Source organism: Sinocyclocheilus grahami, unplaced genomic scaffold, assembly GCF_001515645.1.
Source record: "Sinocyclocheilus grahami isolate Dianchi unplaced genomic scaffold, SAMN03320097.WGS_v1.1 scaffold716.1, whole genome shotgun sequence".
NCBI classification, from domain to species: domain Eukaryota; kingdom Metazoa; phylum Chordata; class Actinopteri; order Cypriniformes; family Cyprinidae; genus Sinocyclocheilus; species Sinocyclocheilus grahami.
The window spans coordinates 210,653-233,381 of record NW_015505895.1 but is presented as its reverse complement, the minus strand read 5'-3'; the positions used below and the strand labels follow the sequence as shown (position 1 = coordinate 233,381).

Here is a 22,729-nt window from a genome sequence, read left to right as displayed (position 1 = left end):
TCGCGGTTGCTGCGGTTCTTGCATGCCTCTGCAGTTTGCTCGTCAATAGCGCGGTATTGCGATATTGCGGTTATCGCGACAGCCCTAACTGCTCGCGTCCAATGTAAACACGGTACGCCTAGTTATCTATTGTGGTAATTTGCAGGTCGTGTCAAAAAGTTGTTGGTTTAGATAAATAGCTGTATTCTGTATGTTTGACTCGTGTACGATAATTTTTTTTCCAAATACGATAATTTTGAGCTTCTGGTATGATACTTGGACATTTCCAATCTGGCAACACTGCTTATCAGTTTGAGCCCGATTGAGAAGCAGAGGATATTATTGAAGAGGATCGTGCAGAACCTGTGCAAGCAGTTTGTTGTCTCATACTTTTAGATACTCTGTTATTTGTAAATGCTACTGCTTATGTTAGCTTTTAATATACAGTTTTATCCTGATTAAAGCTTTAATACAGTACAGCAACTGCACGCGCATCCATGTTTAACGCTTCTCATAGCTATGTGAAAATAAGTGTATAAATGGAACAGAGCTGAGCTGATGATCTGAATATGAGAGAGAGAGAGAGAGAGAGAGAGAGAGATGCAGAGCGTGTGTAGAGCAGGGGGATGCGAAAAACAGTATTAAGAACCGCTGCTTTAGAACATTGATTTTGAAACTTGTGAATCAATCCATTACAATCGTTAGAAGACAGAATCGCAATTTATATATGAATAGATTTTTATGTGCACCTCTAGTTTTCTCTTCCTCTTCTCTAAAGCAGCGCAGCATGGCCTCGCCCCCTTTGCTGCCTTTTCCCGAGGGCGTGGTTTATCTGGGTTTGTTACATCACGAACCCGGGAGGTAGCTCGTTATAGTCCCTACCAGCCGTTTTTGTAGACATTAAACTGCCAGAATTTTAAAAGACGATATCTCCGCTTGCATTGAACTTTCAGCTTTGTAACTTTGCAGATATTGTTTATGCTCAAACAGCAAAATGAGTCACTAACTAAAGTTAAAAAAGTGAAATCGCAATGAACCACCCCTTTAAACAAACGACGGGTGGGTCTCTGGCTTGATGGGGGGTGAAAGAGGGAGAAATGAAGATGACACAGATATATAGATTACGTACGACTTGGAAGTATTTATTTAGAGATTGTCGCTAAAATGTAAACTGTACGGAACATCATTGTGTACAGAACATGGTTAGTCTACGTTACCCGAAAAATTCCCATACGGCAGACTTCATGCTGTGCATACCGCAGGAACGGTATAACGGAAAATTTTAGTGGTTTTGAAACTTCCAAACTTCCAAACCGCAGTATACCTTGAAACCGGTTATCCTCCCATGCCTAATATATATATATATATATATAATTTTTTTTTTTTTTTTTTTTACTACAAAATATATTCCACATGTTTGATTTTAAAAGCCAATGGCTCATTGGTTTTTAGTTTATAGTACTATAATGTTTACTTTATAAAAGTTAGTGGTTTCACAATATTTGCTTTACTGTACAGGTTGGATGTTTGCCATGAGAGATCAAACCATACAGAAGGACAGTCACCGAAACAGACCCCATGTGAGACACACCTGTGTGGCTCTGTAAGCAGCGAGCACCTGGAGCCAAACACAGAAGAGAAACCAGCTGAATGACTCAAAGACAAGCAGCTGTCCTCTGACTGCAATCTACAAAAGCATAAATGACTCGCCCCAAACAAAACAATGCCACCATCAGAAGAAGAAAAAAAAGCATTTTCATAGCAACTCCTCCTCTGTGTGAAGGGAGGCACATGACTCTAGCAACAACAGGGAGGGCCGCAGCAGAGTACTCCAAAGCACACATTTCCGACAAACACCCCACACCTCGTCATTTAGAGGAAATCATTCACTCTGACGCCCCTCGGAACGGAACGAGATAACAGTGGAAAAGGAACTGTTGAATCTATGAAGGAGTTGCTGGTCCAGTCTTTTGATATGAATGTGAGTTTTGGAGTGATTCATGCTAACAAACCACAAGTATGAGGCTGGACCACAACAGCTGGGCTGACCATGAGACCTTCAGAACAATGAGCTAGCCTGACACCACTCCAACTCACACAGAAAGACCTCATTTGACCTGGGAGATCCATTACGTGGAGCAGCTCTGCAGCTGGGTTGTAGATGACTGCAAATATGCTTAGAAATTGAGATGCAATCATTCAAATGGAAATAAAGCTGAAATTAAATTAAATAAAAATATTAGATAACAAAAATGACATTATGTTGCCTTGGCGAACTGGAAACAAATGAAAACTAAAACTTAAATAAAAAAATAATAATAAAACGAATTATTAAACAATAAATAATAAACCTGACTAGTAATTTTTATCAAAAAATAAAAATAACAAAATTACTTATAATTAAACAAATGAAAATGAAAACCGAAAACGTGAATCTAACTCAAAATATTAATAAAAACTATAATTGTATATAAATAATATGATAATGACACTGGTAACACATCAATTATGCTTATTTAAAAATACTAAGAATTTAATAACACTCTTAAACCTTAAATCTCAAAATAAACCTTCGTTTTTCATACTGTACATTATAAATATTGTAATTCCCCAATTCAGCTAGTAGCATTTAAAATGACTACTTTTTTTTTTAGACACTTATTTCACCTGCCAGATAATAAAACCAGCAAAATACATTTCAAAATTATACTGAATATTATATCTAGAGACTAAAATATAACTCATTTGACTCAGAAGTACTCAGAATACCTTAGCAACCACCCAGAAACCACATAGCAACACAAAAAAATACACTCAGATGACCTTAGCAATCACATAGCAACATCTTGGCAACGACTCACAACACTCGAACATTTCAGCAGCGACTTTTGCACTTCATTAAAAGCAAAAATCCTTAAAAAACAAAATAGTGATCCATAAGTTATTAAAGGCACATTAAATTCAAATGAAAGTTACAGAATCGTGAACCGTTCTGCAGTAACCTAAGAGCTGCACATAAACCTTTGCTTTATGAGTTACCGCCAATTTGTTCTGTTGACATAATTTTCTGCCTGAAGGCCTCAACCAGAAGCAGGGCCGGGGTCATTTCTGCATTTGATACTGATAGTGGGTAAATAAGTGATTATTCTGGCAGCTGCTTATGAGAGGAAGTCCAGCACCCTAATAACAGCACTTTTATTAAATTGTTTATGAACTGTGGATTCTGGCAGCTTCGTGGATGTACGTCTGGACGCAGACATCATATTGTTGGAATGCTTAATGGACTCTCCAAAGTGCTGTTTGGTAGGCCTTTTTAAGATTGCAATCCTGGCCACTGGTTAATGAATATTTATGTGTGAAATTACTAAATTATTATTAATGTGACATCATACAGAAATTAATAGGAAGTTCACAGCTATTGCTGGCCTAGTTTTCAGCACTCCAGGCAAATATAAGCTTTTTTTTTAGGGAGTGTCATCAAGTAGATGTTTGATTAGACATTAAATATTTCATTAAATGTATAAAAATATATATTTTGAAATATTTCTGAAAGAATACAATAAAAACGTGAAATACTACAATTTTAATTAACAGTTTTCTATTTTAATATTTTAAATGTATTCCTGTGAAGGCCATATTGAATATTTTGACATCATTACATGATCCTTCAGAGATCATTCTAATATGCTGATCTGGTGCTCAAGAAACATTTCTTATTATTGTCAACGTTGAAATATTGATAACTAATAATAAAGATATTTCCACATAGTGAGGTAGATATGTGGGGGGGGGTGTTAGAACGAGCCGTTTCAGGGGGCGTGGCAGAGTCTTAACTTTGATAAAGAATATCTCTTTGGTTTTGAGACTTTAGTCTTTGCAACTTCAGGGATCTTATCTATGCACAATCAGCTTGTAACACTCCAAAGAGAAAGGAAAACTTGAAATCGCATCATATGACCCCTTTAATATGTTTGTGGAAACCATGTTAAAGTTTTTCAGGATTCTTTGATTAATAGAAAGTTCAAAAGAACAGCATTCATTTGAAAATCTTTTGTAACATTAGAAATGCTTTTAGTGTCACTTTCGATCAATTTAATGGGTCTTTGCTGAATGAAATTCATCTTTAAAACTATCGTACTGACCCTGCACTGACTGCATTCTATACATCTTTGAATTTCTTAAAAGTTATCAGTCAGTTTTTGTACTCTAATTAAAATCATGCTTCTTTTATGAACCGATACATTTATACATTTGGAACTCAAACTATGATTAACTGAATCTTTTCCATTAATCTTTAATCCTTTCATTAAACACTTAATAAATAAAATATAATACTTGATGCCAATCTATAAAAAATACTTATGACAACACACAAACACGAAAAAAAAAAAAAAAATTCTGAACAGTGAGAAAGTGCAGAAAAGGGAAACGTTGCCATATGGCAAGACCTTTGCATTGAGGGTTAACAGCATGTGTCTGGATTGAATGGCTTAACTGTCAAACTAAATAAAATGGATTAAATGGATGTTGAAGGTGTTAAATGGATAAATGCAAACAGTAATTCTCAAAACACTCTTAGGTGAAAGGGTGTTTAAAATGATACCTAAATGTGTTCTCAGTGTTTTATGAATTCCTGTGAGGCCTGAAGATTTCTTCTGCAGATTTCATAATAATAATATTTTGGGCATAAGAGTCCATTTATGTCTTCACACTAGTCATGGTCACCAGCTTTATCTTTGGCATGCCTGACAGTGACAGACATCATTCCTAAAATATGACTCAAATGTTACAGGAAAGATAAATCAATTCCAGTAAACAAAGATTTTCCCTTCAGCAAAATTCATTTTGATGAGAAACGATATAATACTGAAAGCAGGAAAGATAGTGTACTGACTAAACAATATATTCTTTGTAGCAAAAGAGTGGTTTGCTCATGGTTGAGGGAGTAGGTGCTGAGTGAAAAGCACCATCCTTTTACCATCTTATCTAGCCAACAACCATGCCACAAACATAAATCATCATTTGATTTCCCAGTACCCTCGGAGAATCTAAAAAAAGGAGAAGCAGTTGCCAAAAATGAGCTAAGAAAAGCACCCGACTTAAAATGAAACAATTGTTAGATGTCATGAAAGACCAGTCTCATACTGACAGCCATAGCATCAAGAGCAAGAAAGAGGTCTCAAAATTATATTTATTTCTCTCTATCTCTGCTCTTCGTCTAGGGTTGTCTGGTACATAGTAGAAAAAATAAATAAATAAATCATCATTTGATTTCCCAGTACCCTCGGAGAATCTAAAAAAAAGGAGAAGCAGTTGCCAAAAATGAGCTAAGAAAAGCACCCGACTAAAAATGAAATAATTGTTAGATGTCATGAAAGACCAGTCTCATACTGACAGCCATAGCATCAAGAGCAAGAAAGAGGTCTCAAAATGATATTTATTTCTCTCTATCTCTGCTCTTCGTCTAGGGTTGTCTGGTACATAGTAGAAAAAATAATTACATTTTTAAAGTTTAGCAAATTTCAAACCCTGTCAAAAATATAACTGCACTCATGCACAGATCAGTCAGTTTGAAGTGAAACACGAAGGCTAAAGGGTGTAAAAATGCAATGCATGATTTGAAAATGAAAATTGTGTTGATTCCGAAAAATTTATCATAGATTTTTATTACGATTAACAATGCACCGAAATTAAATCTATACAGAAACACTGCAACAGAAATTACAGTTTTTATTTAGCTGTAAACAGCAACTGAAAATACAATTAAATGATCCAATTTATTTAATAATCAGCACTCAAATAAAAACTGTTGTTAAATTGCACATAAGCTAGTTTTTTTATATAATTTTTTTTTATTAAATAATTATGTTTCTATTCTGATTCATAGTTAATGATTACGGCCCTCAAAAATGTTTTGACTCAATCCAAAAATGTATTTTCGGTTGCCGAAATTTTGGTGCATCTCTAATTACTCATACCCATACAAAGGCCATCTCAGAGCATGCAAAAAGGGAAAAAAAATTGCAGATGAAGTTAAAAAAAGGTAAATTTGTGTCATCATTCATATTCAAGTGTTTCCATTTCAGCAAAGTAAGTTAAGGGTTGATATTTTCTTACTCAGTTACAATAATGTTTACATCATAACCAAGCTGCAGTCTTCATGTCCAAGTATACACTACCATTCAAAAGTTTGGGGTTTGTACGTTTCTTTATGCGTATTAAAATATGCAAAAAGCGGACCAGCACAATTTCAGGAGGAATGGAGCATTTACATTTTAGAAATATTAAACATGTATTGCTAAAATTAAACTTTTAAAGTGATTGTTAAGTGAAGTGAAGTGAAGTGACATGTGGCCAAGTATGGTGACCCATACTTGGAATTAGTGCTCTGCATTTACCCATCCAAAGTGCACACACACAGCAGTGAACACACACAAACCGTGAACACACACCCGGAGCAGTGGGCAGCCATTTATGCTGCGGCGCCCGGGGAGCAGTTGGGGGTTCGGTGCCTTGCTCAAGGGCACCTCAGTCGTGGTATTGAAGGTGGAAGAGAGTGCTGTACATTCACTCCCCCCACCTACAATCCCTGCCGGTACGAGACTCGAACCCACAGCCTTTGGGTTATGAGTCCGACTCTCTAACCATTAGGCCACGACTTCCCCAAATCCTTTAAGTTAAGTAGGAAACGCAGTTTTAATGCATTTTATTTTATTTAATTAACACATAATATTTACCCTATGGTCCACGCATAAAGTTAGTAAAGTTTGTTTGTTTGTTTTAATCAAACCTGCACCACTGCAGTCTCAATGGACTGAAAGAGGATATGAACAGTGAGTTGATACATCTAAAAGCCAGTTAGCCAGGAGTGTAATGAGAGTATGTAAATAATGTTTACATCATAACCAAGCTGCAGTCTTCATGTCCAAGTATACACTACCATTCAAAAGTTTGGGGTTTGTACATTTCTTTATGCGTATTAAAATATGCAAAAAGCGGACCAGCACAATTTCAGGAGGAATGGAGCATTTACATTTTAGAAATAATAAACATGTATTGCTAAAATTAAACTTTTAAAGTGATTGTTAAGTAGGAAACGCAGTTTTAATGCATTTTATTTTATTTAATTAACACATAATATTTACCCTATGGTCCACGCATAAAGTTAGTAAAGTTTGTTTGTTTGTTTTAATCAAACAAAAAAAAGTTTAATTTAGTTTTCATGACCAGAACAACATTGAAAACAAACTTTAGTCACTTGTTTCTAACACTGGGATCCTTCAGAGCAATATGCAGAGCTGTAGGTGCTACACCAAGCTAAGAAAAGCACAATGTTTGGCTCACATTTTACTCCTACTATTTAGGTATTAGGAATTAGGAATAATAGCATCTATGCCACTCCCTCTTTATTAACTCGATTCAAGTCAATTCATGGTGTATTCAAAAACATTAATCTGCCTACGGAAGCACAAATCAAGCTTTCTCTGATTTTCAGAACTCATTTTGTTTTTATATATCTTAAAAGATTCCTCATGATATGACCCCTTTCAGTACCACTGCATAAATCAAAATACATTTTTGCTAATCAATACCCTTTCTGATTAAAGCATGCATATTCACATTTATCTGTCAGTGCTCTCAGTCTCATAATCCCTGATCTCACTGCAGCCATGCCATTATTCTTCTCCATAATGAACAGTACAGACACAACATCGATATTTTACTAAAACCATAAATTAGAGAGCTGTAATTAAGCGAATCTGTGTTTAAATTATGTGAGGCCTGTAACACCTCTGAGAGGATCTGTGTTGAATGAGTAGAGGGCAAAAGACTTAAGGGTATAATTCATATGCAACACCCTTAATATCTACAACAGTCCCCCATGGTGGTCTCCGGCCAGGCTTCCCACCAAAATGATGTAATCGCACAGAGGATCCGATTTACTTAGGCTCCTTGTTGTATTACTATTTCAAAGACTACATCATAGAAATTCTAGATGTGCAGCGGAGAAACATGTATACATTTTTTCCACAAAATCACTACACGCAGGCCCTTTAACGCTTTTTGATATCAGGTTGAGATCTTAGCATTACAAGACTCGGGTTTCTCACCTCGTCTTTGTTCTCACAATGTCCATTGAGCTTCAATCGAAAGCAAATGTCTACATAAAAGCTTCAAATGACAGCTGGATTAAGGTGTAATGTGCTTCTTGTAATGTAGTGTACTTTTCCGATTAGCGTCAACTCTGCTTCTCGCTGTTCTTTCCTTTTAGCTGATGAACACGTCAATGTTGGCGTGTTTCTTTTCATCCTCATCGGTTTAGCTGGAATAAACCTGACTAACAAATAGCGACTCAAAGTTTGCAGAAATATAAATTAGAGGATTTAGATGCAGAGCTAAATGCGCACTCAAATGCTAGACATACTGTATATGAAAGTGTATAGTGAATCTTTAAAGTATTTAAGTATTTTATTTGATATTTTTCAGCATAAATCCAATGGGACAGATGCTAACATGGACAGGTTGTGACATGCCTTCATCTTCAAAAACTATGAGCAAAACCATGCAAGGTACAACAAAATACAACCCAGGCTACATTAAACGGGAGTTCACTTGCAATCCATGGCGACCACAATGTGTGCTGTGAATTACTGCCGGTCAAGGGCATAAACCATCAAAATACAAAAAGACATTTAGATACCAAACACTCAAACTATGAAGACAAGTCAGTTTTTCCAAAAGGAAAGCAGTGGGATCTGAACACATCACAGCATCATCCAAACACATGGCAATATTAATCCATTTCGATATTTCATATTAAGGACAGTTGTGTTTACTTTTACATTTCTGTTAGTGTGCTGGTTTGCCTCTTGATGTCCGGTGTAAAACATGGGTAAGAGCAAAGCCAAAGTCTGAAGTCACAAGGGCTGAGGAAAAAAATAGGGCAATACTGCCACCTAAAGGTAATGAGCAGAATTGCTCTTTAAGTTCCTATAGGTTGCCCTCTTGACAAACAATCAAAGCGAAGTACAAAATCACAGTTAAGACATCTTCATCATTAAAATGTTGAATACAGTGGTCAATCTCTAAAACCAGACCCTATTTTGACAGCTAATCTGAGTCCACTTAAAGGGATAGTTCACCCAAAAATGAAAATTTGACGTTTATCTGCTTACCCCCAGGGCATCCAAGATGTAGGTGGACTTTGTTTCTTCAGTAGAACACAAACGAAGATTTTTAACTCAAACTGTCTGTCAGTCATATCATGGAGGTGAATGGGAATCATGGCTTTGAGAGTCAAAAAAACATACACAAACAAAACCAAATTAAACCCTGCAGCTCGTGACGATACGTTGCTGTGTAGAGAAACAAAACGATTGGTCTATGCAAGAAACTGAACAGTATTTATATAGTTTTTTACCTCTGATTTACTGCAATGTCCAAACTGTCCTGAGCGCATTCGCGTCTTCATCTTCAGCCAGCACGTGACGCGTCTTCTTCTTCTTCTTGCAAATGGACCATTGACGCTCTATCTACAATCTCAATTAGGAGTGTCAATGGTCCATTTGAGAGATAGGTGGCGGTAATGCACTTATAAGTCTGCGATCCACCGTAAAGCAAGAAGAAGGAGGAGACGCATCACGTGCCGGCTGAAGAAGACGCGAACGTGCTCAGGACACGCTCAGGACAGTTCGGACATTGCAGTAAATCAGAGGTAAAAAACTATATAAATACTGTTCAGTTTCTTGCATAGACCGATGGTTTTGTGTCTTTACGCATCAGTGTATCGTCACGAGCCGCAGGGTTTAATTTGGTTTTGTTTGTGTATGTTTTTTTTACTCTCAAAGCCGTGATTCCCATTCACCTCCATTATATGACTGACAGACTGCAACGGTTTGAGTTAAAAATCTTCGTGTGTGTTCTACTGAAGAAACAAAGTCACCTACATCTTGGATGCCCTGGGGGTAAGCAGATAAACATCAAATTTTCATTTTTTGGTGAACTATCCCTTTAAATGTGTTTTTATGTTTGACATAACACCAGTATGACACCACTAGGTGGCAGCAAAGGCAAATAATACATCTACCAGAACCATACTACTGTAGAATCATACATTCATTGTCATTCATGACAGTAAGGTTTCCAGGTAGGAATTTTAAAGAATCATTATATCAACTTTCAGTACTCACGTGCTTCAGAGACATTAAGGTCCTAAGAAAATCACATATCCACAGGCTGAAGGACGTACCTCTGGTTGAACATTCCTCTAAAGTTGTAATTGGCTCTGTAGTTGGGAATGGGTTTGGGGTCCAGGGGTCTGTATATAGCTGGCTCCCCTCGCTTCATGGCCAAGCCATTCAACTCCACTGTAGGTGTGATGCTGCCTGCAAAAAGGAAATCAATGTATCAGGGACTCCCTGTTACATACTGTATAAAATAATAATAATAAAAAATTTTAACATTTTGTAAATGTTATTCATAGAATAGTCCACTTGGAAAAACGAGCAAAGTGAGGGTGTATTTTGACTTCGAAGAAGTCTTGTGTATCGTGTCAACCTGGCATATAACAATTAAAGGGTTAGTTCACCCAAAAATGAAAATTAGCCAATGAATTGCTCACCCTCAAGGCATCCTAGGTGTATATGACTTTCTTCTTTCAGACGAATCCAGTCGGAGTTATATAAAAAATTGTCTTTGATCTTCCAAGCTGTTTAATGGCAGTCAGCGGGTGTTGCAGTTCATCAGTCCAAAAGAAGTTAAATAAAGTGCATTCATCCATAACAAAAATTGCCTCACACGGCTGCAGGGGGTGAACAAAGACCTCCTGTAGCAAATCAATGTGTTTTTGTAAGAAAAAAAACATATTTAAAACGTAATAATCACTTTAATCTAGCTTGCGCTCACTGTTGTACACGGAAGCAGCTCCGGGCGGATGAAGTAAGATGTCGGTGTTGCGCATGCGCCGCCCAGAAGTGACGATCGTGGAAGCGCAGGGGAGAGATCAAAACAAAACGGTCACTAATTAGAAGTACAAAACAAGGATTTGTAAAGAAGAATGTCGGAGGATTTCGATATAAGCCAAGAGGAGACTGGTTTTCCTTTGCTAAAGTAAGGAAACTTTGCTTCCTTTGCTCCTGTTAACAAACGTTGGTTTTCACGAGACTCACCGGCGCATGCGCAATGCCGACATCTTACGTCATCCGCCCGGAGCTGCTTCCGTGTACAACTGCTGGCGCAAGCTACTATTACGTTTTGAATATGGATATTTTTCTTACAAAAACGCATTGATTCGCTACAGGAGGCCTTTGTTCACCCCCCGGAGCCGCGTGAGGCACTTCTTTTGGACTGATGCACTGCAACACCCGCTGACTGCCATTAAACAGCTTGGAAGATCAAAGTCCATTTTTAATATAACTCCGATTGGATTCATCTGAAAGAATGAAGTCATATACGCCCAGGATGGCTTGAGGGTGAGTAAATAATGGCCTAATTTTCATTTTTGGGTGAACTATCCCTTTAAGCATGCTTATAGGCTTGTTATACTAGCAGATATAAGGCATAATACTGATCTGAAATTTTATACCGGTTTAAAGGGAAAATATTATAAATGAAACTAACTTGACAAAAACAGATCCTATATATATGTTGGTACCTGGGTTGCTGTTGCAGTCGGCTTTAGGTGAACGGGGCAGAGGCTGGGGGAGGACGCTCTCTGTCAGGGCCTTGATAGCTGCGGAGTGCTGAGCCTTTTTGATGCTGCTGCCTTCTGACTCCCATACCTGGTTCCCCAAGCACAGCTGCACCGTGAAGATCTGCACACACAATCCAGCAGGTGAGCTAGGATGATTGCTTTCTAGTCTATAACATAGTGAAAGTTTTCAGCCAATCTAGAAGTTGTCTACAAGCAAGACAATAAAATAACCTCAACCCAAATCAATATTTCAGTTCTGTGTATTTATCTATTTGCCAAGTAGCCATGTAATAAGTGGAATAATGTATAGTCAGCAAGTCAATGTCGCAAAATAAAATCTTTCGAGATGATACAAAATCCAGACCACCCTGTCAGGGTTTATTTTACAATAATGACTCTACATTATCCCTTACTTACTACTAAGCATTATTTTTATTTTACAGATCTGAGATCTTGGCAGCAATAGACCACCTTTTCCAAGATGATCTAAAAAGATCAACCGAGTTTTGAGTTCTTTCATTACAAATATTATAAATATTCCTTAAACTGTCTGTTGAAATATTTGTATTAAGTTCAGTCTTAGGCGTGCTCTTTGTGAATTTTTTTAAAAGAAATGTAGGGTTAAAATCCTACTGACTTGCATTTTCAGAATGTTCACCATTGATGGCATCATTTGCAAACTGAAGTGTGATTGGATATACATCTTTCTTGCATTTATTTAACCATTTAAAACCACATTTACCCTACATGTCGATTATTGAGTTCTCAGTTTCATGACAAGAGCAAAACATCTCTGATGCAGCATGTCAGTCAGCAAGACTAAGCTTACATACAATTTTACACTCTTCTTTGCTGCATTGTAAGCACTGGCTTCTTTCAGGATGTGCAAAGCTAATTAATGTATCATGAAGTTACAGATAGGGTGTATTTTTCCATTAGCTCAATGAATAGATTTTTAATCAACAAATACACCAGCCTTAATCACAGTTCCTCATTAACTGTACCTTAGCATGTGCTGGCCCTTTCTCATTCAGCAACTTGTATTGAGGTTGAATCCTGTTGAAACGGGCTAACTCATTCACCAAACACATGGGAGTTTTCTCTTTAGGGTTTGCCATGTTTTCTTGAGGAGGGCCTGTCAGAAATAGATGCAGCTTAAACACAAGCAAGAATGAACAAATGCATGTCAGGTTTTTCACAGTATTATTACATATATTGTTCCAAAACAGCTATATAAAGCACACGATACAGGTATACTACCATAAAAAAGATTGGTGTTAGTTAAGATTTATTTTTAAAAAGAAATTAATATTTTTTTATTCAGCAAAGATGCATTAAAGGAACAGTTCACCAAAAAAATGAAAATTCTGTCCTCATTTACCTCAAGCTGTTCCAAACCTGTATGAGTTTCTTTCTTCTGTTGAACACAAAAGAAGAGATTCTAAAGAACGTTGTTAACCAGTTGATAGTATAGACCAATTACCGGTTTGTAAACATTCAGGATGCGCGCGCATCATGGTTGCAGAAAACCCGGGAGAGATAGCCTTTACAGCTAGAGAATTTCACGGATACGGTACAACATAGTTAGGTTTAAAAAGATTATAAATTATATTGATTCGATGTCATTTTCAAAATGTTCTACGCATATTACAAGAGCTTGTCACCCAGCGATAAGCACTGTTATTCAACGAAATTGACGTTAGAGAGTGCGATAGTCTTACAGATCCGAAACAGGGGTGACGGTTTTTGTGGGCGGAGCCTATCTGGAGGCAGAAAATGACGGTTTTCAACAGTTCAGTCTATGGAGCCATGGAATAAAAGAATAAAAAAAGGTACATTTGATTTTATATTTCAAAATTATGACTTTATTCTTGCAATTCCGAGATTATATCTCACAATTCTAATAAGGAAAAACAACTCGTCATTCTCTTTTCCCCTCGGCTCTTCTGGCTTTTTTTCCCTGAGTTATAAACTCCGAATTAGGAGATATAAAAACTTGCATTTGCGAGAAAAAAAAGTCAGAATTTTGAGATAAAGTAAATAAATGTTATGTAAAAATGTTAATAGTAAGGTTTAAATAATATTTCTAATAGTAAGGTTTAAATTATATTTCATGCTGTAACTGTAGGGCTAATACAATACGTCCCCTATGAACTGCACATGTGAATATTATGTAGACCTATTGTTTAAATCAAATTTATGCTTTAAAAGTAGAGTAATCATAGCAGTTTTCATCCATAGTATGTCCATTTAAACGTCTGCGTTTAGCTTCAAATGACGACAGTATTCTATAAAAATTATTTGCATTCCGATCTTGACATCAAAAGGCACAAAAATATTTTTTTCTTTTATTCCATGGATTTTACCCATTTCCCTCCACTTGTTCCCAGTGTTTTTCTGCAACCACTATGCAACCACGCAGCTGCAAGTGACGTAACTGTGACGTCTACTCCAAATTGGTCTATAGCCCCTGACTTCCATAGTATGGAAAAAAATACTACGGAAGTCAATGGCTACCATCGACTGTTTGTTTACCAACATTCTTTAGAATCTCTTCTTTTGTGTTCAACAGAAGAAAGAAACTCATACAGGTTTGGAACAAGTGGAGGGTGAGTAAATGATGACAGAATCTTCATTTTTGGGCAAACTATTCCGTTAAATTGATCAAAAGTGACAGTAAAGACATGTATAATGTTACAAAAGATTTCGATTTCAAATAAATGCTGTTCTTTTGAAATTTCTATTCATCAAAGAATCCACAAGTTTCCACAAAAAATATTACACAATCCTTTTCAACAATAATAATAATAAATGCTTCTTGAGCACCAAATCAGTATATTAGAATGATTTCTGGATCATGTGACACTGAAGACTGGAGTAATGATGCTGAAAATTCAGCTTTGCATCACAGGAATAAATTACATTTTAATATATATTAAAGGGGTCTTATGATGCGATTTCAAATTTTCCTTTCTCTTTGGCGTGTTACAAGCTCTTGGTGCATAAAGAAGATCTGTAAAGTTGCAAAGACTAAAGTCTCAAATCCAAAGAGATATTCTTTATAAAAGTTAAGAGTCGGCCACACCTACCTAAAACGCCTCGTTCTAACTCGCCCCCACACATCTACATCACTATGTGGGAAGATTTGCATAACGCCGCCCAAATGTTCACGCAAAGAAAGAAGGCGTAACTTTTATTCTCGCTGTAGTTTTGTTGACGCTGCCGCCATGCCGCGAAGACGCTGTGTGCTTCGTTGTGAAAGCGAAACTACTTTGTTTGGCCTTCCAAAAGAGGACACAACTAGAAATCTGTGGTTAAGTTGTATTTACAACACTGTTCCAGAACAGTTTAACCCAAATATCCAGATGTGTGCAGCGCATTTTATGGAGGATTGTTTACTGATCCTGGGAGAGTAACGTTAGACTAAAATGCCGGCAGTTCTGACTCACGTATGTATGTTTTCATTTAAAGGATTTGCCACTGATGATTCAAACTCGAGTTTTGGGCAGTAGAGTAGCACTTGTTGTTTGTCATTTCTCCGATCACAAATGCAGACAGAGATTTATGTTTACGCGGCACGATGCAATGCGTAAGAAGACAGTATAAGTCATTATAATCAGTAATTATGTTCCCACTGGATGCAACAAATGCCTCGTTTGTAATGGGTTTTAATGTTTTTGTCTCGTCGCTCCGGCCGGGACACGGCATCAACAGTATGTGAGGGGCGTAACATTCTAAATTTCATTTCTCAAAAATGTTTTAAAACGTTTTAAGAACCACAAGCTTTAGATGCTAGTGTATGTTACCATTTAAAACCAAACAAACATCTTTTTGTGAAATGTTTTGCTTGAAAACTGTGTGTGTGTGCTATCTGTCCTTAAAATAATGGCACCTGGTTTCATATTTTGCTATCTAATTAATCAAATTTAAACATTTTTAATGGTCCAAATGCTTTGGGGCCACTAAAGTTGTTCATTTTGCCATTTAATCATATTAAAAATAAATCTAAACATACTGAACTGAACTGACTAATAAATGTTAACCATTATGACTGATGCATATTATGATCAGATGTTTACACTAGGTCATTCAATTTAGTTTGTTTAGATTAAGTGGAAAACAGAATCCCTCTGACATAATACAACATACAGTGTTTTTCCCAAACATAATTTACTTAGGAACAAACGGTTTCGCAAGTGGCTTTAATGGACACAGGACATCCACGGCAGCTTATGCTAGCGGTTAAAACGAACATTACCCCTATAAACGTTGTAAACTTTTTTCAACAGTCGGATTTGCATGTATGCAGCTTCCCGGTACCTGACGGGCTGGCTGGTACAGTGGAGTCCACAAAGCCAGAGGCAGGGCTGGGGCAGGTGGGCATTGTGGCTGGCACTGTGCCATTGATGGTGGGCTGCAGACCCAGAGCTCCTGGGCTGGGCATGGCCACAGCGGGCGCAACGGCGGTCAGGCCAGGTCCAGACAAGGGGGCTGATGTCTGCACTTTCACTTGAGCCATGCTCTATCGCTGTTAAAACAATATGATTTAACATGAATCAATCTTTCTCAACGTCAATATTTAGACTGTGGTATTGTAGGCTACACACAAAATGTCTTTTCCACTTCATTACAGGACAGACATGGTCAAGGCCCTGAAACTGTTTCAAACTGGATAAGCCAAACAGACAAATCTGCAGCATTTTTAACTCCAAGTTAACTCTGTCAGACAATAATAACATATATTGTTGGCAGGCTGTCATATCAGTATTACGTCTAAACAAATGTCAAAGACTGCTGTGAAAGTGCAACACAAAAGATAAAGCATTACTTTCATAACACAGAAGTGTATTCAAACTCAACAAGCACTTAAATGGATACAATCATAGTAAAATATGACTGAATTGTTACTATTGTTAACTAAAAAACTGTTGAAATAAAACTGGGTAACACTTTACAATAAGGTTAATTAGTTACCATTTGTTAACTACTTTAATTAACATGAACTAAGCATGAACAATACTTTTACAACATTTATTAATCTTAGTTCATGTTAATTTCAACGTTTCCAAATGCATTAGCTATTAAAATCAAAAGTTGTGCTTGTTAACATTAGTTAATGCACTGTGAATTAACATGAACGACTACATTTTCATTAAAGCTGCAGTCTGTAACTTTTTGTTGGTTAAAAATGATCCGAAATCAATATTTGAGCAAGTACATAACCAGCCAGTGTTCAAAACTATCTAGTTCAAAACTAGCTTATAATAATGTTTTCTAATTTGAGTGGTACGGGTAGGTTTTCGCAGGAAATGCGATCATGCCGCTGCGTCATTACGTCACGTCTGTAAACATAAAGAAGTTGTGCATTTTGTAAAGAGATTACAACCAAAGCTACAGAAATACAAGCACACTTGAAACCTGTGGACACTGGATCTCAAACCCTAGAGATTCATAACACTGTGAACACATCGAAGATTGATGTGCCTTTACCGCTGTCCCCCTCCAAACATGAAGCTAAAGAAACGCTATTAGTCAAGAGCGATGCAGATCCATTCGTTGCCACAGATAGTTTTGTCTACCTGGCAGTGTCAGTGCTGCCACCAACCACACAGGAAAGCGTGACTAAACCTCCACTGGAGGAACCGTTGCCTCCTACTTCCTTCGCCAAACCTTGCCCTTACCCTGATGAATGTGATTTCCTCTCTACAGATAGTTTTGTTTACCTGGCTGCTCCTGACTGCCACCTGCTGGTAACAGAGGGACATTCGGTATATGACTACAAAGATTCTGAATCAGAGGACAGCAGTTCTAAGGCAGACTTTGTTCTGGCCTCGGCTGTAGGAGGAGATAGCGACTGGGACTCAGACCTGACTGATTCTGAAGCCGAGCCAAACTCTTCCAAGCCTGCGTGGGACTACTGGGAGGAGCTAGAGCAGGGGGTGCTGCCGGAGCTATTCGGCGAGGACCAATCGGATGCAGACAAACTGCTCCATGGCAACCAAGCTCAGCAGTATTCCTGCCAGCCTGGGGAGTTGGCTGCTATTGTTGTACAGGAGAGAGCTGAGCTGGAAGAGGTGTCCTCACAGTACACACAGGGGGCAGAGACACACACTGAGGGGAAGTCTGTATCCTAACTCTTATTACTGCACTGGCAAACCAATTGTATTAGAGCCCATTTAAGAATTATTAACATCATAAACAGGTATTTTAGTTTTCGTTATCCTTTCTTTTTCATTATGTACATATTATTTCCAAGTCGTGACTCCAACATCTACAGTACTCACAATAAAACTTGGATGTGTTCTTGATTGCAGTTTTGTTGAAGCACAGTTTAAGTCTCTCTTTTAAGCTACATTTCTGTTTTAAAGTTTATGTCATGGTGGACAGCTTTATGGATTTATTAAGTTGTTATTGATTTCAATGTTATGTTGACCAGTAAGTATTTAAGTTAACTGATATGTCTGGCTATTAATAGGTGATTGTGGATGCAATATGACTATCAGAGATCAAGCATAGGAGCTTAAAATCTATTGCACACTAATTTTATGTCAATAATAGATAATCTATTTGCTATATGCTGTGTGCTCTGTATAACAATAAGTGCTATATGTTACTGGGGTAAATTTTAAAGAACTGAGTGTGATAATGTGCTGAATGATGAATAGCAAATAGGCTGATGTAGAAATTTTGACCATCAATAAAGGAGCACAGTTTATAGCACAAATAATGCTTAATATTCAGTAAATATGTGTGCTTAACTCAGTCTATAAAGTTTAAATTCAGCACAGGGAGAGTTGTTTCACCTGTTAACACATTGCAAAGGACATGTGTTCTGCCTGAGTTGTCAATAAATCAAATGTGGAGGATCAAAGTCTTCATTTTGTCACTTAATTTATTTTTATTCTTAGCTGTTTACTTAGCATGCTTTTGGATAGCCTTCTCAGGCTCCACCCACCTTCAGCCTCCTTTCCATTGCTCCATCTGTCTCATGGCCTATATATATATATGATTTCTCATGTGAATTATTTGGGATCAGAGTGAAGGAGCCTGAAATTCTGGTGGTGTTGTAGGGGCCAAATGGGCTATTTTTAGTTAAATTAATTAGTTCAGTGAAAATGAGGCCAAACCGAATGCATTGTGTGCCAAGATAATGCATAAGTGGGTCGAGTGTCAGCGAATGCACTATATGTCTATGCTGCTGGGGTGCATGGGATTTTGCTGCCGCCCACCGTTGTTCCTCAGTAACCTACATTATGCTAGTTTTGTTCCATTTGTAATGCATAATATCACAACATCACTGTTGTTCCTGGGTCCAATCTGAATCTTTTGGCCTCGATTGAATATTCTGCAGCAGCACATGACATAAATTCCCAGCACTATGATGTCTCTATTATGTGTTTTAAAACAGTTTCAAAATGGATTTGAGAATTCTTAACAAGTTTGGGCAAAATCATAATTTAAAGCTGCAGTCTGTAACTTTTTGTTGGTTAAAAATGATCCGAAATCAATATTTGAGCAAGTACATAACCAGCCAGTGTTCAAAACTATCTAGTTCAAAACTAGCTTATAATAATGTTTTCTAATTTGAGTGGTACGGGTAGGTTTTCGCGGGAAATGCGATCATGCCGCTGCGTCATTACGTCACGTCTGTAAACATAAAGAAGTTGTCCCAGCTACTAGGCTATCACATGTGAGGATCCTGCAGGTGGCGGATCGTTTATAGCCTTTTCTCACAGCAGCTAGAATAATTAAATGTATAATTTGATTGCAAGATTGCAAGCCATAAAGTATTATGTGTTTATGAAACACATGTGAATGAAATTAAATGATATTCCAGTAATATCTGATTACATGATTACAGATAGCCTGGGATTACAAAGATTTGTATTTTAAAGAAAACCAGTTCGAAGGGAGCATAATTTGCCTTTTGGGTTAAAAGAATTTCTTAATATGAAATTCAAAGAGTATGACAATTAGATTAGACTGTACAGAAATTGAAATCTACACGTTAATACACACTATACTCATAGTCACTAATGCTGATGTTGTAGATGTCTTTGTTATGGGCTATGGTTAGGGGTAAGGCTAGGGTTAGGTTAGGTCAAATTAATGTTATATTGGCATTACAAATGACATAACTGAGTGAATGACACTTAATGACAGTTGTCATAAACATGCATAAAACCTCCTTCATATTCATGACATGTGTCATGTCATGATTATGAAGGTGTCATGTCAGTCTTATGCACACCCCTTCAAGTAAAGTGTTACCGGATTTTCTTATCATGAAATTCGAAGAGCATGACAATTAGATTAGACTGTGCAGAAATTGAAATCTACACACTAATACACACTATACTCAGTCACCAATGCTGATGTTGTTAACATTAATCATTTGAGAATGAAGTACAACAATAATAATAATTTGAATGGTTTGATGTGATATGAGCTAACCGATATTTAGATTAAATCACCATTAGCGCAATTTTTTGTAATGCTTTTTTCCTCAGTTGGTCAGAACAAACGTGGCAGACTTGTTACGTACTTGTTCAGATGGCAATATACGGTGAAAATTCTTATTTGGGTCATATATTCCAAGACGTAGGCTAGAATCTGTGATTGCGAAGTACAGTAAATATCCACACCGGTGCGGTGACTGACTGCCACACATACTCTTCATAACATAGATTCATCCGTGCTGGAGCCGTGCCGCCGCACAACCCACGCAAGCTAGATAATACCGCACACAGCTGCAATTCCAGGTTTTCAAACAGAGATGGCGACAAAGAGGCAAAACTTACGAACTGCAGCTTTAACTAATATTAACAAAGATTAATAAATAATGCAATAAATGTATTGTTTATTATTAGTTCATGTTAATTAATACATTCACTAACATTAACTAATGGACCTTTATTGTAAAGTGTTACCCAAAAAGTCCAATTAAAAACCTCAAATTTAAACATAAACTTGCCAACTGAAATAAAAGAAGTTTTAAAATTGAAAATAATTTTACTTTAACATCTTTTTTTTTTTTTTTGAAGTTTACAATACGCTGAAGTACTAAAATGACTAAAACTACAATAAAAAACAACTGAAAGCTAAACAGAAATATAAAAAAAAGTAAAATAAATATAATATCAAAATTAAAAAGCACATTACAAATATACTACAACAAACTAAAATGAAAATGCAAACTGAAAATAAAAGCCAACTCAAAAAAGATCAATAAATACTACATTACATAAATAGTACTAAAATAACACTGCTATTTTGGTGAGAAATGTGAAGAATATACCATCAGCTCTTAATCCAGCGACAATTAGGTAACTGTTACAGTTTATTAATAAAAGGATTTGATGTGTTCTTGTTTGACTTTATAGGTTCATGTCACTGTTTGCCAGTCGGCATCAAATATGACGAGAACATAATACCGCAAATTTTGACCAATGAAATTCAATGACTTTACCAGTCTTTCATAGTTATAGGATAAGGATGTTAAAAACCCAACTGAATGTATTCGGGGAAAAACATACATTTACAATACTTTTACAACAATCTTTAATATTTTAACCGCTTCCTTGGCCTTTTCCAGACCTGGCACTAACCCTATTAAATTCATCTGATATTTCCATAATTCCTGTCCATCTCCACACTTTAAAAGCATCAAATGCAATGCATGACATTCTCCCAGTCTGACAAATGATGGACTGGAAGCAAGTCAGCATCAAGCCAACGGAGTGACATTGGACCACTAGGATCCATCATGGAGACTGTTAGTGCAGTGGATGAGAAGACAGCTGTCTTTGTAAGCCTGACTCTCAAACGTGAGGTCACTCTCTTCCCAGTGGTCTCTATATCTATGCACTCACTGATGGTGTGTCATTTTCTTAGATCTGATGATTATCAAGACACGTTGCTGGGATATATTATAGTCGTTCAAACATTCAAATCAACTCGGCTAGGATTGTGTCTCGAACCCTAATCGTTGTTTTGAAACACATCCTTCCTCTCCAGCACACAGGCCACCGGTCTGAACTCAGCTGGGAATGTGCAGACATCATGGCTGAACGACTAAATACCCCTCACATCTCATCGATACACACTGCCTGTGCTGCCACCAAACAACCAAACGACAGAGCTCAGTTTCAGCTGCAATCCTGAATTCATCGCTATTTTAAACCACAACGCATTTAATAATAATAGTTTACCTTCGTCCAGGGCCAGACCCCAGTTACACCTCCAACATTGGCAAACACTAAAGAGAACTGATGGTACCAGGACCAAACCAACATTTGAACAACATGTGCCTTTCCAAAAATAGTCCACTTGGATGACGGCACAGCACTGCTTGGTGAATTTTATGTTTTTATGCTTACATTTACTACAGTTTTAGTCCATTTTGTACTTAGTTCTTTGAGGATGGCGAAAAGACTGCACCCCTCCTCTGTCGCGCAGATGGTACAGTCCAGCTTCCTTATACCAAATAGGGATGAATTCATGCACTACTGTACATTTGAATACCATACTACATGACTTTTTAAAACGTATTTAACACACTATTACATGTATTATTTATTTACAGAGTATATACTCTGGTAATAAATATAAGTATATTACATGTAAAATACAATATGATTATACAACTATAATTGTTATATAATAATAATATATATAATAATTAACTATAATTATAATTATAAATGTATAGGCCTAGTATATACATTCAATTCAATTCAAGTTTATTTGTACAGCGCTTTTCATGATAGCAAATTAAGTTTCTACAATATTTATGTATTAATACAGTATATATAGCCTATACTACACAATTAATATTAAATATCTAATGCATAATATATATAAATAATAGTTTACCTTCGTCCAGGGCCAGACCCCAGTTACACCTCCAACATTGGCAAACACTAAAGAGAACTGATGGTACCAGGACCAAACCAACATTTGAACAACATGTGCCTTTCCAAAAATAGTCCACTTGGATGACGGCACAGCACTGCTTGGTGAATTTTATGTTTTTATGCTTACATTTACTACAGTTTT

At 36.9% G+C, this 22,729-nt stretch overlaps 1 protein-coding gene across 1 annotated transcript in view; it reads right to left on the bottom strand.

Annotated features, from left to right (window-relative positions):
- The window catches only part of stau2 (staufen double-stranded RNA binding protein 2), a 167,243-nt gene extending 145,268 nt beyond the window's left edge, over positions 1-21,975 (bottom strand). The window contains exons 1-5 of the mRNA XM_016244403.1: positions 21,883-21,975; positions 15,992-16,199; positions 12,676-12,806; positions 11,633-11,792; positions 10,229-10,364 (exon numbers count right to left, since the gene is read on the bottom strand). Of these exons, the coding sequence (XP_016099889.1) occupies positions 10,229-10,364; positions 11,633-11,792; positions 12,676-12,806; positions 15,992-16,190 (626 nt within the window). The 5' untranslated portion in view covers positions 16,191-16,199; positions 21,883-21,975. The remainder of the gene's footprint in view (positions 1-10,228; positions 10,365-11,632; positions 11,793-12,675; positions 12,807-15,991; positions 16,200-21,882) is intronic.
- Positions 21,976-22,729: the final 754 nt, after the last annotated feature.